We start from the raw sequence: 16,095 nt of genomic DNA on the forward strand, positions 1-16,095 counted from the left end.
GACATACCACCTAAAAAGGAAAGATCCAGTGCCCTGGGACTGTATTTTTGGCTTATCCTCTTGTGCATGTCAATAATCTTAGGTTTTTGAAGAATGTGGCATTTTTTAAAGCTTGGCAATACCTGAAAAGAAGGACCGCCTGGGAGGATGTGATCAGAATCGCATTGGGGTGAAGGCTGACAGTGACCCTGCTCCTTCTTGAGAAAAATCACCCCTGATCCTGAGGCTCTGGCCCACCCATGCTTAGTGTCTGCATAAAACTCCTGGTGCCTCACCCCTCCTCTCCAACGAAGGTGACGTAGAGCTTGTTTCGCTGGAGCTCTTTCCGCGAATAGGCCATCACCTGATTGAAGGTTCCCTCCAACAAATGATCCCGGCGAATAATGAGCCTGAGAAGGAGAAGGGGTGGTGAGCGTTGGCCCTGAAGTCAGGATGCTGGACAGTGTTCTAAGTGAGTTGTGAGTGCTCAGGTTTAGGTTCTCACTCCCCAGCCTCTCCAACGAGAGAGGAAAGAGCAGGACGCAGGTTCCATCAGTTCGTTGAGGGATTATCTGAATACGCTCTTCAAAACATCAGGAGCACAAAGAAAATGTGTACACTTCTCGTGCATTCCATCATATGGAACTACTTTTAAGATAATTCACTTTGATCAACTTATAGGATATTGCTTAAGATTCCTGAGTTTGGGTTCAGCTTTGTGAGATGAAAATAATAAACCCAGAAGGGAAAATATAAACAACATTTTATGTAGACTTCAGTTACAAAGTTACCAAGAGTTTAAATTTGACCAATGAGTTAATTTTTTTTTCCCAAGAATACGTGAAGGGAAATATGAGATTTTTTATTTAGTTCAAGATTCCTTGTTTTCTGAAAAGGTCTACCCTGTGATTTTCGACATGCCTTTGTCTAAAATCTTCTGTTCTTTCTCTCTTACCTTCTCTTCCTGCCTCCCTTCCAATTTCTTAACGTCCTTTCCTCTTTCCTTCCATCTTCCCAACTTCCTTCTTCCCCCGCTTCAGACCATAACCACTACCCCACCAGAGTAGCCAATCTCAAAAACAATATTACAAGGGTGTAGGGGAGAAAGGGATTGAAAAATCCACTGTCTGAATTCAGTGCCAAGCACTGGAGCACTCACTTAATTTTCCCTGGACCCTGACCAAATCCTTTGGCTTCCAGTTTTCTGTAGAAATTGCGGAGCTTGGCCTCAAAGTCTCTCCGGTAGGGGGAAGGGGCTCTTGCACTGGCTCTCTGTAAACCTGCAGAGAGAAGCACATAGAGGTCATCACTTTCTTTTTTCTTCTTCTTCTTTTTTTTTTTTTTCTTTTTTGAGAAGGAGTCTTGCTCTGTTGCCCAGGCTGGAGTGCAGTGGTGTGATCTCGGCTCACCGCAACCTCCACCTCCTGGGTTCAAGCGATTCTCCTACTTCAGCCTCCTGAGTAGCTGGGATTATAGGTGTGTGCCACCACACCTGGCTGATATTTTTTTGTATTTTTAGTACAGACTGGGTTTCACCATGTTGACCAGGCTGGTCTCAAACTCCTGACTTCAGGTGATTCACCCGCCTTGGCCTTCCAAAGTGCTGGGATTACAGGCGTGCACTACCACGCCCAACCAATTTTTGTTAATTTTTATATTTTTAGTAGAGATGAGCTTTCACTACATTGGCCAGGCTGGTCTGGAACTCCTGACCTCAAGTGATCCGCCCACCTAGGCCTCTCAAAGTGCTGGGATTACAGGCATGAGGTCATTACTTTCTGTGGAAGAACAAATACGCAAAGTGACAGTAGAGCAAGAGCTCAGTAGAGGCGCATTCTGGCATCTCCATATTTTTCTTCTCCAACAAGTCCCTTCATTTCCATCACTCTCTCAGTGACTTTTATAATAAATAGAAATAATATACTAAAGTATAAAAATAATATACTAAATTCATTTATGAGTTCTAATGAGAATAAATATTTAAGTCTTCCTCTCTAATTCTTTCAAGTTGTATTTCTCTTAAAAGGACCTGGATGAGCATTTTTCGTAGTTTTAATTGTACTTGCATAATCGAAAATAATTAACATAAACGGAACTGGACTAAACTTTTCTTGTAAGTTGCTACAAGAAGTGATTGAAACTATAATGAGGTAAGTAGGACTTTAGTATATGTGTCCATCATGCTCCTGTATTGATACTGATGCTCAAATAAACATACCTGTACACAAAGGCTCAGAGCATCTAGGAGTTTATATTAGATTAGAGTTTGTATTAGATGACCTTGCATCATAAGAGTAAAGTTCACAATAATAATAACTCATTAACTCTATATAGAGGAGAACTTCTGTCTCATTAGAGTGCTTTGTAAATACTTTAATATATATCCCTTTGCACTGGTAAACTCTCAGAAATGAGTATATAATACAAGTTACAATGATTGCTATCCATGAAGGAAAGAAACCCAGTTCTTTGAGATCACAGAATCTGCTGGCTAAGTCTGGGAAGGCTTCTCTGGGGACAATCTGAAGAATAAATAGGCACAAATTAGATTGCATGGGTCAAGAAAAGCTTTGCTTTAACTAATAGAGGAGATGAGCTGGCAGAAGAAGAGCATTCCAGGTAGAAGATCAGCATGTGCAAAGGTCCTGTGGCAGAATGGAAAGTGGTACTCCAGTTTGTCTGGAGCACAGGGTCCAAGGACCGAAGTGGTACAAAAACAAGGCCTGAGAGGTGGGCAGGAGCTGCACGAAACAGGACAAGGTACATTGTTAAGCAATTTTGTTTTATGCTAAGTGTAGTAGGAAGCCCTTGCATAGTGGCTGGCATAATGACACTTGAATCATAAAAACATCTATCTTCTGCAGAAGAGAACAAAACCCCAGAGGACCAAGGTGGATCTAAAGAGTTCAAATGGGACTAGGCTGGTGTCAGTGGAGATGAAGTGAAGTGGGCAGAGAAGAGATGTATTTAAGAGGCAATGAATTGGATATAGGTAGTGAGGTAAAATAGGATGTCATTTGCTAGGAGAGAGCAGGGGTGCTGAGGGTTGGAGGCTTTAGGGGAAATGTTTGAAATAATAGTAGAGGAGATTGAAAAAATGTGCTAGAATTTTCCTTTGGGTGTTCAAGGTTCATGTGAGATGAGAGATGACTAATTTAGAATTAATAATCTGCCTTGTGAGGTGAATTTGCCCAAGAGTGCCTGATTGCAGAAGTGGGGGAAGCAGACAGGAAGGTTCATCTAGGGATGAAGCTCTGCCAGAGGGTGCAAACAAAACGGAGAGGGCCAGGGAAGTTCAGGGCATTGGCAAGGGTGCTACTGAAATGATGAACTGCAGAATCTACGCTGCATCAGGGAAAGACGTTAGAAAGGAAAGGAGAAAAGTCCATGAACCAGAGGCCTTGATGAGGCCAAAGGATGGTGCTGGGAAGGGTAGTGGATCAAGCACATTGGAAGGGAAGAGGAGGTTTGAATTAGTGATTGTGGAGATGATCACAAGGTCAGGAATGTGATTTTGGGAGTAAGTGGTTGAGGCAGGGGAGGAGAAAGTCATTGCAGACAAAGTCTAGAGACTGGGAAGCCAGGGAACAGAATGAGGGTCCCTGTCGATGTTGAAGTCATCCAGAAGGATGGAAAGAACTGCTTGGAAAGGAGAGGAAGACTACAAGGCAGGGGCCACAGGCCTTGAGAATGAGAAAAAGATTGGTAGATGACAGTAACTGGGAGAAAGGGAGGGGAGGGATATGGCTGAGTGATAAACGCAAGGAAGCGTGGGGGCCCCACCCACCTGGGCCTGAGGGAAACAATGGCCACCACTTGAAAAGAAGTGGTCTTGGTGGAATACCAGGTTTTGGGATGTACACAGAGCTAGAATACAGGTCTGTAAGTGCAAGTATAATTTTCTGTCCAGCACATTTTAGTATATTTTATTAATCATGATTTTCACTACCGCTGGTACTATCACCTGTCCCCATGATGACTGCTGTGCGTTTTTCAAATAATTTATACTTTACAAAGTACTTTGGCATAAACTTCATGATTCACCATCTCTGTAGCACCTGGGTAGATTTCATACCGGTCTAAGAGAATGGGGATTGTAAAGTTTAAAATCAACATATTTGGATTACATATTCTAGGACCCTGTGGGCAATGCTAGAGAATAAAGAAGTACTTTGACAAAATGAATTGGATGATTACTTAGATTCATGGCATCAGTCATATCTCTATCGGGAAAGTTTATTCCTTTAAGAATATCCAAATAATTCTCATATAGGAAATAACTCTTCATTTACTCTTATTTTTCTATTTGCAATATGATATCTCTCCCATATAATGATGTTAACATCATAGTCTAGTATCAAAGTCTGTAGACCAAAGCATATGCACATTATCAGGCTGGGACAATCTCTACAACATGGCAGACCATCATGCAGTCCTACAGCTTCTCCAAACTTTTCCCCACAAACCCCTTACTTTTGTCTTCACTCCCCAAAAGTAGGTCATCCTATGAGTGCTGAAAGTGTGTGACTGTACTGATGTCAGCTCTAGCAAAGCTCCTGGTCTTCTTAGGCAATGGGATCTTAATTATGTTGTGTGTCAGAGGTAGCAAGCATTGCACATTTCCTTAACAACGCTGTTGGTACACTTGTTTGGAGGAAGTGACAACAGGGAGATACTATCTTGAAAACATATTTTAACGACTAGCAAAACTACCTCTAAGAGAGAGTTTTGAATGCTACAACTGGGAGGAACCAGACTAAAAGATACTCTAGTCTGGAGACCTATGGCAGTACTAAATGATACTAACTCTGAGTGCGACATCCCTTCTCAGAGACAAAGCTTATTGCCAAGTTCTGTTTCTCTTGGGAATTTCACCACTGGCTTCAAAAACCACGTTCCAACCCTGGCCCTAGAGCTTGTGAGATAGGATGTTCCTAGATGTTTCAAACTAATCTCCTTTACTTTAAATGAAACCTACAATGATGTGACAATGCAAGTCAAATACAAATGAAAAAATTCTCCAATATCTGGATCAAGTCTGGAGGTATGGATTTGACCTAAGCTCTTTATCTTGATGAATCCAGAAAATATCTTTTTTTCGTTTGTTTGTTTTTTGAGACAGGGTCTTGCTGTGTTGCCTAGTGCTTGGAGTGCAGTGGCACAATCTCGGTTCACTGCAACCTCTGTCTCCCAGGTTCAAGAGATCCCGCCTTAGCCTCCTGAATAGCTGATAATAAAGGCGTGCACCACCACACCTGGCTAATTAAAATAATTTTTTTTTGGTAGACATGAGGTCTCACTATATTGCCCAGGCTGGTCTTGAACTCTTGGGCTCAAGTGATCCGCCCACTTCAGCTTCCCAAAGTGCTGGGATTACATGGGTGAGGCACTGTGTCTGGCGAAAATATCTTTTATTCACTAAACAGTTCAACATATATATTCCCTCACTTGGAATGGAAAATACCTGCAAATAATTTTTGTACCACAAGTTCATTCTCATACATAAAGAAAACGGGGAATAATTTTGAAATGTGTAAGAAAATTCTTTGGAATCTTTGTGGAGATATAACAATGGTTCCTAGTAGCTGTATCACCAAAAATGGCGTGCAATTGATTCAGTGTCACAAGGCAGAATGTTTCAGAAAGGGCTCTTCCCTTTGAAGCGCTTGGAGAGTGACTTTGGAATGCAATAGTAATTTAGAGCAGGGACAGTAACCTTTTTCTGCAAAGGACCAGAGAGTAAATATTTGCAGACCATGAGGTTTCTGTTGCTATTACTCATGTCTGGTGTGAAAGCTAGCATAGAACAGGCATGGCTGGGGTCCAATTACACTTTATTTATGGACACTGCAATTTAAATTTCATATAGTTTTCACGTGTCATAAAATACGGTCTTAATTTTTTTTTTTCTTTCTTTCTTTCTTTCTTCTTTTTGTTTTTTTTTTTTTTAGATAGGGACTCTCCTTGTTGTATAGGCAGGAGTGCAGTGGTGAAATCATAGCTCACTGCAGCCTCAACCTGCTGGGCTCAAGGAACCCTCCTGCTTCAGCCTCCCTAGTAGCTGGGACTACAGGCATATGCTACCTCACTTGGCTTAGTTTTAATTTTTTTGTAGAGAAGGGGATCTCGCTATGTTGCCCAGGCTGGTCTTGAACTCCTGGACTCAAGTGATCCTTCTGGCTTGGCCTCCCAAAGCACTGGGATTACAAACATGAGCCACCTGCCCAGCAAAACATTTTTTTCCCAACCATTTCAAACTGTAAACCCCATTCTAGCTTGGGGGGTATTACAAAAAACAGGCAGCTGTTTGTCAAAACCTGATAGAGTGCGTTTTCAATTAGGGAACTGGGAAGGCCGAGAGAAAGAACACACACATACAGTTGCCTTTCATTCACCTTCACCGGAGGAAACACACATGGCCACTTAACAGGAGCTATTAGGCCAGATTGCTGTTACCTGGGGAGTTCTGAGGTGAAGAACAGGGTGAACAGCGGGGAGAGAAGCTATACCCAGGGTGGAAGGCAGCCTGCAGGGGGACGTAGGACATAATCTCTTCTTCAAAGAGACTGAAAATGAAAAAAAAAAAAAAAAAAAGAAAGAAAGAAAGAAAGAAAAAGAAAAGTCAGTTTTACGTCCCTGAGAAAGTGTTCACGAATTGGGGTAGCGGCAGTTACAGTTCTCACAAAGCAACAAAAGCAATTAGATTTAAATGTAGTATAGAAAGATAGGTACATGCTGCTTGCAAATTCTCAGTGTTGTTTTAAACCCTGATTAATCCTACAACAAAGTCTCCATCAAGTACTTTACGCAGCTCTTGTTACCTCAGTTGCAAATCTAAGGACTGTGATGGACACAGGTACAAGGGTGGGGTCCCACTTGCGTTGCAGTTACTAGAATCCTCTAGAACAAGTGGTGAGTGTTTCAGTCTAGGCCATTTTCAGGGTGGCCGTGATGGAGGAGAGCTGCCCAGGGAAGCTTTTCCAGAAGGATTTCAGGCCTAGCCCCTTACCTCAGCAAAATGACCAGATCCGCATCACAGGACAACTTCTCAAGCCCGTGATTACCCTCAGTCCGAATGTAATGGATTTTCTCCCTGAATCATGCGAGAAAGAAGAGGAAAATTAGACGCCAACACATAAGCTCAGGAATAGATCTTCTTCTGATCTCTTATTTCCTCTTCCAATACTGCTGAATAGCAATGTCCTAACGTCCTATGTATTTTGCAGAATTCTAAGCTCGTATCACAGGCTCTCAGGATGCTCTATAAGGGATGGCTTTTCTACAGACTTGCGCAGGTACAGAAGCTGAGGAACACAGCAAAGTTAGGTACTCAGGTAGCTAAGACAGTCAGGAGTGGAGCTGGGTAAGAGACTGCTCCTGAAAGACTGTTCTGGGGCCAGGCACAGTGGCTCACACTTGTAATCCCAGGACTTTGGGAGGCCGAGGTGGGCGGATCATGAGGTCAGGAGTTTGAGACCAGCCTGAGGGACATGGTGAAACCTCATCTCTACTAACAATACAAAAATTAGCCAGGCATGGTGTTGCCTGCCTGTAATCCCAGCTACTCAGGATGCTGAGGCAGGAGAATCGCTTGAACCCAGGAGGCGGAGGTTGCAGTGAACTGAGATCGTGCCACTGAACTCCAGCCTGGGCGACAGAGGGAGACTTTAAAAAAAAAAAAAAAAAAAAAAAGAAAAAAAAAGACTGTTCTGGGCTCATGTCGTGTTGGAAGCCATGGAAGGAAAGAGTGAGTTGGGGGGTGGGTGTCTCTTGAGAAATCTTGTGCCTGATGGAAAACTTATAATGTCACATTCGGCATAGAGGGGGCCCAGTCCCAAGAACCAAGAACAGTCTCCCAAGTCAGTCAAGGCACAGGCATCAATTTTGTCTCTGTTAGCTACAACTCATCTATTCTGATCCTTTTAGACAACCTCCAACTCCAACTCGGCAAATTATTTCAAGTAAGTCTACGGATAAGTAGGATTTTTTGGATCAAATTAACTTTTTGTTTTGCTTCCCTGATGTTATTCAAATATTACAAACATCATATCCAAGAATCTTTCTATTGTATGCATGCTTCAAAGGAGTTAATATTTTTTGCCTTTTTTGAAGAGATGCAGCAGAAATCAGGGAAAATTAAGGATCTGTTTTTTTTAGTCTTTAACTTTTTTTCTTGTTTAATTTTTACACTTTGAGGTAATTTTAGAGTCATGTGTAATTATAAGAAATAAACAGACAGATCCTGTATACTCCTCACTCAGTTTCTCCCAGTGGTAAAAGATAGATGATTTTCTTTTCTTTAGTTTTCTTTGTTTTTTTTTTTTTTTTTGAGACAGAGTCTTGCTCTGTTGCCCAGGCTGGAGGGCAGTGCTGCAATCTCAGCTCACTGCAACCTCTGCCTCCTGGGTTCAAATGATTCTTGTGCCTCAGCCTCCTGAGTAGCTGGGATTATAGGAGTGCACCACCACACCCAGCTAGTTTTTTGTATTTTCTTTAAAATTTTTTTTATTTTTTTGAGACAGGGTCTCACTCTGTCACTCAGTCTGCAGTGCAGTGGCCTGATCACAGCTCACTGAAGTCCCAACCTCCCAAGGCTCCAGTGATCCTCCTGCCTCAGTCCCCCCATGTAACTGGGACTACAAACGCACACCACCAGGCTCGGCTAATTTTTGTATTTTTAGTAGAGACAGGGTTTCACCATGTTGCCCAGGCTGGTCTTGAACTCCTGGGCTCAAGAGATTCGCCTGCCTCAGCCTCCCAAAGTGCTAGGATTACAGGCATTAGCCACTGAGCCTGGCCCAAAAGATGAATAATTTAAAAATATATATATTTTCCAAAATACTGCAGATACAACTTTTTCCTCTTTTTGATTATATTAATATAAATCCAAATCTTCATCATAACTTAGAGATTTTCAGGCAAAAAATATAATCAATTTGACCTTTTGGTATGGAGATCTTTTTTTAAGGCAAGGGAAGATTTTGAGCCTCTACAAAGATAGACAGAATGGGAGTAAACTGGGAAATGCACTCTGGTCCAACTTCAGTGCGAGTGAAGCACCGTTGCAGGAAATGGCATCACCAGAACCCGGGGGGTGTTCACAGTGGCTTCTTTGACTGGGGTTTGAAAAAGAGAGCAGTACTGTCCACATGTCATTCAGCAGAGAACGTGTGGAAGCCCAGCCAAGAGAACAGAACATCCCCACCCCTCTCGTCACCTTCTTCTCCCTCTGCCTATGTCCTTAACCCCAGCCCTGGGCTTTCTCCTCCAAATCCTGACACTACCTCACAGCCCCATTATTTGGAAGATGCTCTTGAATCTTCTCTCATTTAATGACTTTGGCCTTATAAATGACCTCAAATTTATATGCTTTCCCAATGATAATGTCCCCTTGGGCAGGTTATCCTCCTGCCCCAAGGGATCAACATCTGGTTAAGCCCCTGGCCTCCCTCCCTGGGGGAAAAAGAAGCCCAGAGAGGGCCATCTCCATTAGGGCAGCAAAGTGCAGTCCCCAGTTTAGAAAGTGCCACCCAGCGCAATGGTTCTATCGTGGCACCACCATATGGACCACATCCAGGTGTCTGAATGCTCAGCATGATTTTCTGACAGTTTTGGTGGCTCTCCACCAGACATTATATCCTCGGTCATGTCTAGCAACATTTCATGCAGAGCCAGTGGTGTGAGGGACCTCCAGATTGCCCCTGGGACTCCATCCCAAAGTGCATTGAGAATTGGGGAAGACATCTGAGGGCAGGAATGCCAGCTATCTCTCCTACATATACCCCTTGACCATCGGGAGAACTCCAGAGCACACTTTCCCTAGAGCTCAGGACAGGACAGGCGCCTGCCTCCTTGACATCTTGACTTTTGAAGCCACTTGTGGCTTCAAAGACCTCAAAACTCAATATCCAAAATGAAATCCTTGACATTCTTCCTCTCCTCAAGCCAGTTCCTCCTCCACCCTTTCCCATCTCAGTAAATGACACCATTATCCTGTGACACCATTAACCATTGCTCACCTGCGCAAGCCCCACACTTGGCTGTCATTCTTAATTACTCTCTTCTCCTCACCCACCATGTTCAAGGTGTCATCAGCTCCTGTTGTTTTTGCATCCACAGTATCACCTCAAACTGCTGCCTCCTCTTCATCCATATTTTCCCATTATCCACACAACCATCATCTCTCACGTGGATGAATATAATAGTCCCCTGCATAGCCCCTGTTCCATCTTATGCCCCTCCCCAGCCTATCTTTTCCCCACAGAGCTGCCCAAACATTGCATCTGTGTTTTTAACGACCACAGCTGCAATCATATTTCATCAGTGGTCATGAAAAACAGATGAAATGTCATTGCATCTGTGGTCATTAAAAACACAGATGCAATCATATTTCTTTCCAGCTGAAAACTTCTCAATCACTTCTCAAATAGAATCGCAATTCAAATAAAATCTTTCCGGTTGGTGATAGGGCCTCCCTCTCCAACTTCACCATGGTAGGTCTCGCCTACCCTCCCATTCTACTCCTTGGCCACACTAGCTTTCTTTCATTTTTCACCTACATCTAAGCTTTTCCTGCCTCAGGGCCATTGCATACTTTCTCCCTGATCTCTACTTTGCATCTCAAGGGACAATGCCTTCCCATCCTTCAGGTTTCAGCTTAAGCATCACCTATTTGGAAAAGCCTTCCCTGTGTTCTGTTTAGGATGTAAGTCCTCTTCCTCTGCACCAGCATATTATCCACTATTGCTGAATTCTAATCATGTTCTTCATGGCACTTAACATATTATGCAGCTGTATATTTGGCTTAAAAAAACAAACCCCAAGCTTGTCTATTATCTGTCTCCCTCAATAGATTGTAAATTTGTTGAGAATTTACAGGTCTGTTTTGCTTGCTACTGCATACATAGCCCTGGGACAATCCTGATTCAGATGAGTGACACAATCAAAGCACTAGTTGAAGGACCACCTCCATGCCCCTTGAAGATAACAGATGCCATTAACCTCTGGGTTTTCTGGCTCCATCCCCTTCTCTACATGTGGCTTCCTGCTTTTCACCGCAAGTCACTGCTGTCGACTGGACAGTTTCCTAAATACTCAAACCCGGCAACTGGCTTTGTGGACCCAAGACAGAGACTCCATGACTCCCTGAGAATAGCAATGGCTGAACAGGGGTCACCGTCTGCTCTTGGGGACCACTGAGGAAGCCATGAGTTATTCTGGGTGGGGTACTGAGGAGAGTGGTATTCTCTTCAACTCCTGAACCTTCAAAGTGTATCTGACTCACCCTGACATGGCACTCAGGGGCAGGTGGAGGCCTCATCATGGAGAGCAGGGCCTGGCTTCCTGCATCTCTTAAGCTTGACCTCCTGAAGAACAAGTTCTTGCTCTTTGCTTTCTGCTGTTTTAGTTCTATCGTCACATAGTCCAGTTTCTGACAGTCATTGCGAGCCTTCTGTTTTTGATGAAATATTTGGGTTCTAAACCTGGGTCCACAGTTTCTTTGGGGTCCATTAACTATTTGAAATTATATTCAGAGGTTTATATTTATATGTGGAGGAGAGTCCATAAGCGCTTCCATCAGCATCTCAACCTTAAAATATGTTATTAGTTTCTATACTAGATAATTTCCAAGTTTTTTTTCCAATTCCAACGTGGCCTGATTTCAAGTTCCCCCAGCTCTGCAAAATCATAATTGTACAATCCCATATTGCAACAAAACATTTAAAGTTTCTTGGATTGTTATAATGTGATATATAATAGGGATGAAAACAGTCTACTGCCCTTTGGAAATACATTCCACTCATTTATATAGGGAATTACTTAAAAAAAAAACTTCTCAAATGATTAAAATGAGACTTTTGTGTCTTTGGTGAGTTGAAATTCTTCCAAAAAGCAAGCAGTGAACTCACTACTTAATGGTAGGATCAGTAATGTAAAGAATGTTCAGGAACAACCATGCATCAAAAACCCTTAAGATAATACAATTCCCCTGGAAATCCCTTGAAAATTCCCTTAGGTTGTTAGGTGAGTCAAAGAGCAGTCCATGAATGAATGATCTGGGTGGCTGAATATGACTCTGCCTTCTGCAGCACTGCAGTAATGAAACTTGGGGAGAGAATTCTTAAAAGAGTCGAACATAAATGAAAGTGACCATTCATCATGCTAAAGATCATTTGTTCATGCTGAAGATCTTTCATTCACTCCAAAAGTAATTGGTGTTTCCTATTTTCAAAGTAGAGGACCAGGTTCTAAGGGGCAGAGTGGGCAGAAAGACAAGGAAGAGAAAGGCCTTGCTCTAAAGAGCTTAGAGTGCTGTAGGGAGACACAAGTAAATGACAGAATACGAGAGATCTAAAAATATCTTCGAGGCACAAAAAGCATGCTATCAAAGCAAGACAAAAGAAATACTAGGAAACCATCATTCTCAGCAAACTAACATAAGAACAGAAAACCAAACACTACATGTTCTCACTCATAAGTGGGAGCTGAACAACGAGAACACATGGACACAGGGAGGGGAACATCACACACTGGGGCCTGTTGGGCGATGGGGGGCTAGGGGAGGGATAGCATTAGGAGAAATACCTAATGTAGATGATGGGTTGATGGGTGCAGCAAATCACCATGGCACATGTATACCTACATAACAAACCTGCACGTTCTGCACATTTATCCCTGAACTTAAAAGTATAATAAAAAAATTAAAAACAAGCAAACAAAAAACCAAAAAACCAGAAAAATAAACGCCATGGCAACATCAGGAAGTTCCCACCCCCCGCCCCCCAAAGTAAAAGAAATACTAAAGCCTGCCTAGATCACCAAATTTTTGCTTTTGATATGAGCCTTTAAAATGGGATGAGATGTCCTTAACAGGGAAGTCATTCCCGGAAAGACAAAGGCAGGAGAATACACAGCCTGTGTGGTGGAGGTGGAATACCCAGGAAGGAAAAGCTTAGCGCAGGATGGAGAGTTAGGTTAGGGTCAGACTTTGAGACAATGGACATTGTGCTTAGAAATTTTGACTTTAGGCTGGGTGAGGTGGCTAACACCTGTAATCCCAGTACTTTGGGAGGCTGAGATGGGTGGATCCCTTGAGGTCAGGAGTTTGAGACCAGTCTGACCAATATGGTGAAACCCCATCTCTACTAAAAATACAAAAATTAGCAAAATTTTGCTGGGTGTGGTGGCACATGCCTGTAGTCCCAGTTACTCAGGAGGCTGAGGCTCAGGAATTGCTTGAACCTGGGAGGCAGAGGTTGTAGTGAGCTGAGATTGCACCATCTCACTTCAGCCCAGGCAACAGAGCAAGACTCTGTCTCAAAAAAAAAAAAAAATCTTGACTTTATTTCATATGTGATGGAAATCATGAAAGCTTTTTTGAAGGGTAGGGAGGACATAATTTAATCTATGCTTTAAGTAGGTAACTCTGGTTATGATAGGGCGATAGGGAATATTTTAGGAGAAACCCTGGTATGGTCCAGCAGAGAAATGATGAGCACCTAAACTTGAACCATGACAGGGAGAAGAGAAAATGAGGACAGAGGAGAGAGTATGAGGAGGTGTATGTTTAGGTGTGGAGGTGGAAGAAGAGGGAGGAGAGGAGATCAGGGACAGCTGGGAGGGTAGTGGCTCTAATTTACAGAGTGAAAATACAGGGAAAAGAGGTGTCAATGAGGGGGTGTTGGAGGGGAAAGAATAGTGAATGATCCATTCTGGTGGGAGTGGCAAGGGTTGAAAAGCAAAGAGACTACTTTGAAGCTGTCAGTGATTCCCCAAGGAAGTCAGAGTAGAGTATTGCAGGTATCAGCCCCATTCACAAGACTGCACCACATGGGCAGGGAAGAATGAAATGCAGCCATTGCTGGGATTCTCGCTTGCCCTGCCTTAACCTTTACACATCCTCATGTAAATATCGCAACCATGCCCACTTTGTGACCCCCATTTGGGAGACTAAGGGCAGAGGGTTGAATAACATACCTCCATCAATAGTCCCTACCTGTTGGAGTGAAAATTCAAACGCCAAAGAGATGTGCTTTTAACCCTATGCCTCTCCAGCTTTTGGAACGTTCGAGAGTAAACCAAAGGAAAAAGATGTTTGAATAGTTTGGTGAGAAAGCAGGATTTAAGTTCAGGGAATATTTTCTCTTTTTATCATTTTAGATCTTAGATCGCTAACCCTTCCACAGGAAGTGATTCAGAGTTTCAGGAGCACTTGTTCAAAAATGACCCTAATGAAGAATAAGATGTAAGTAGTCAGAACACACAGGAAACTTTTTGTTTGCTCTTTTATTTTTGAACACGGCCACTCAATATTTGGTTTATCATTCAACAATTATATTTCAAAACTAAAAGTAATTTATATGGTGCTGTACATAAATAATTTTTTAATGGAAGCTATTTTGTTTCCTTCCTGTCCTTCCCTCCAAATCAATGGAAATCATTTCAGTACCATATAAATGATATGTAATCTGATAATATGACCATCTCTGATTATGCCATTTCCCAGAATACAGGAACCCCGAGCCCTTCATCTTGAGGATTCAAGTTCTCATTTAAATGCACAAATACAATGCATAATAAGCCTCTGCTCTTTCTCCACAGAGGTGTTTTCCCACCAGGAAAAATGGCTGGAAAGACCTAGAGTTCCAGGGAGTGAGGGGCGAGGCTTACCTGAGTGTGTGGTTTCTTGCTAAGCTTGGCTGACGCTCTTGCAGCATTTCAAAAATGTTTGGCTGGCGAAGAAATGCCACAATCTTGTCATTATATGCTGAAACAGACAAAAGCACAGAGTTGTGGTTGAGTCTGCAGCCCAGAGATAATCACTCTGATGATTGGAAAATGGCTGCTTGATACCAGGATTAATGAAGGAGTTTGAAGGGCAGGCAGCATACTCATCAAAAAAATGCAAGCTCTTGAGAGTTTTTAAAATGTGACATAATAACATTATAATTTTTTAAGGGATCAAACTAACAGTGAACCAGATCTATGTTAATCATCCTTAATGTTTCAGGATCTTTACTAGGTATTAATGCATCTCTGCATGAACAAGTAAAGGAGAACAAAATATCTCCCCCATTAGAGGAGTTCTCCTCTCTTCCTTCTAACTTTTCTTGGTCATTTTGCCGTAGTTATGGTAAAATATTCTTTATGAGTGCAAAGAAATCCATGTGTTGATTTCCCAGTAGTGATAATGGAAATACCGTTTAGATGCTCTCATTTCATTTTCCTTGATACAAATGGCATATGTTTTGGAAAGAGGTGGCTGAAGTTAGGAATGGAGACTGCAAACTTTATGCCATACATACATGGAAAGAGAGGTATACATTAAAAACTGTCTAGCAACAGTAAAATTCACCTCCTCATTTAAACCATGCTCTTGTGCGTGGGGTTAACAAATCACTGAATAGAGTAAGGAAGAAAGGACCTGAGAGTTTGGGAAAGAATAGAAAAGACAGGGAGGGGAACAGATAGGTGAGGAGGAAGGGAGAGGGGAAAAGGACAGAGGGGAGGATGGTAGCAGGGGTTGGGGAGTGCACTATATCCTAAAAGAGGAGAAAGGAAAGACAGAATGTTGAATAGTAAAAGGTTCATGACAAAAACCAGAAAAACAAACAAAAAATCAAGGCTAGGTGTTGCTATTCTTTGAGCCAGGGGCTCAAACAAGCATGATACATACCCAGTGGCAATGACTCATTTTGATGTTGGCTTCGAATAGCAGCTACTAAGCTGTGTCCTGGCCTGGCCAGTAAAGAGGCTCCTCTGTTTCTAGAAACTTCTGAGGCCTAATTTTAGAATAAAAGCATAAGCATTAGAAATTTGTATCAATTTCAGATGTCTCTTGATATCAGTTTTTCAACCTAAGGGGTAAAAGATTCTGAAGTCACCTAAGTTGAAAAAGTAATAAAGTGATGGAAAAGAAAGCTTACAAAAGTGTCTAAGTAGAGTTGATGATGTGCTATACTATGGTTAAGAAAGCCATCTGGCGCACGCCTGTAATCCTAGCACTTGGGGAGGCTGAGACTGGTAGATAACAAGGTCAGGAGTTTGAGACCAGCCTGGCCAACATAGTGAAACTCCGTCTCTACTAAAAATACAAAACTTAGCCAGATGTGGTGG

The 16,095-nt window shown here is 42.4% G+C and overlaps 1 protein-coding gene across 7 annotated transcripts in view; it reads right to left on the reverse strand.

Annotated features, from left to right (window-relative positions):
• Window positions 1-16,095, reverse strand: part of HECW1 (HECT, C2 and WW domain containing E3 ubiquitin protein ligase 1) — a 462,565-nt gene that overhangs the window by 58,277 nt on the left and 388,193 nt on the right. For all 7 annotated transcript variants that reach the window (XM_032758252.2, XM_032758254.2, XM_032758251.2 and 4 more), the window contains 6 exons: window positions 15,656-15,761; window positions 14,650-14,746; window positions 6,989-7,072; window positions 6,436-6,545; window positions 1,139-1,259; window positions 276-389 (listed from right to left, as the gene is read on the reverse strand). In XM_032758252.2, coding sequence (XP_032614143.1) covers window positions 276-389; window positions 1,139-1,259; window positions 6,436-6,545; window positions 6,989-7,072; window positions 14,650-14,746; window positions 15,656-15,761 — 632 coding nt within the window. The remainder of the gene's footprint in view (window positions 1-275; window positions 390-1,138; window positions 1,260-6,435; window positions 6,546-6,988; window positions 7,073-14,649; window positions 14,747-15,655; window positions 15,762-16,095) is intronic.

The sequence above is a fragment of the Hylobates moloch genome, unplaced genomic scaffold (assembly GCF_009828535.3).
Source record: "Hylobates moloch isolate HMO894 unplaced genomic scaffold, HMol_V3 SCAFFOLD_1, whole genome shotgun sequence".
In the NCBI taxonomy this organism is placed as follows: domain Eukaryota; kingdom Metazoa; phylum Chordata; class Mammalia; order Primates; family Hylobatidae; genus Hylobates; species Hylobates moloch.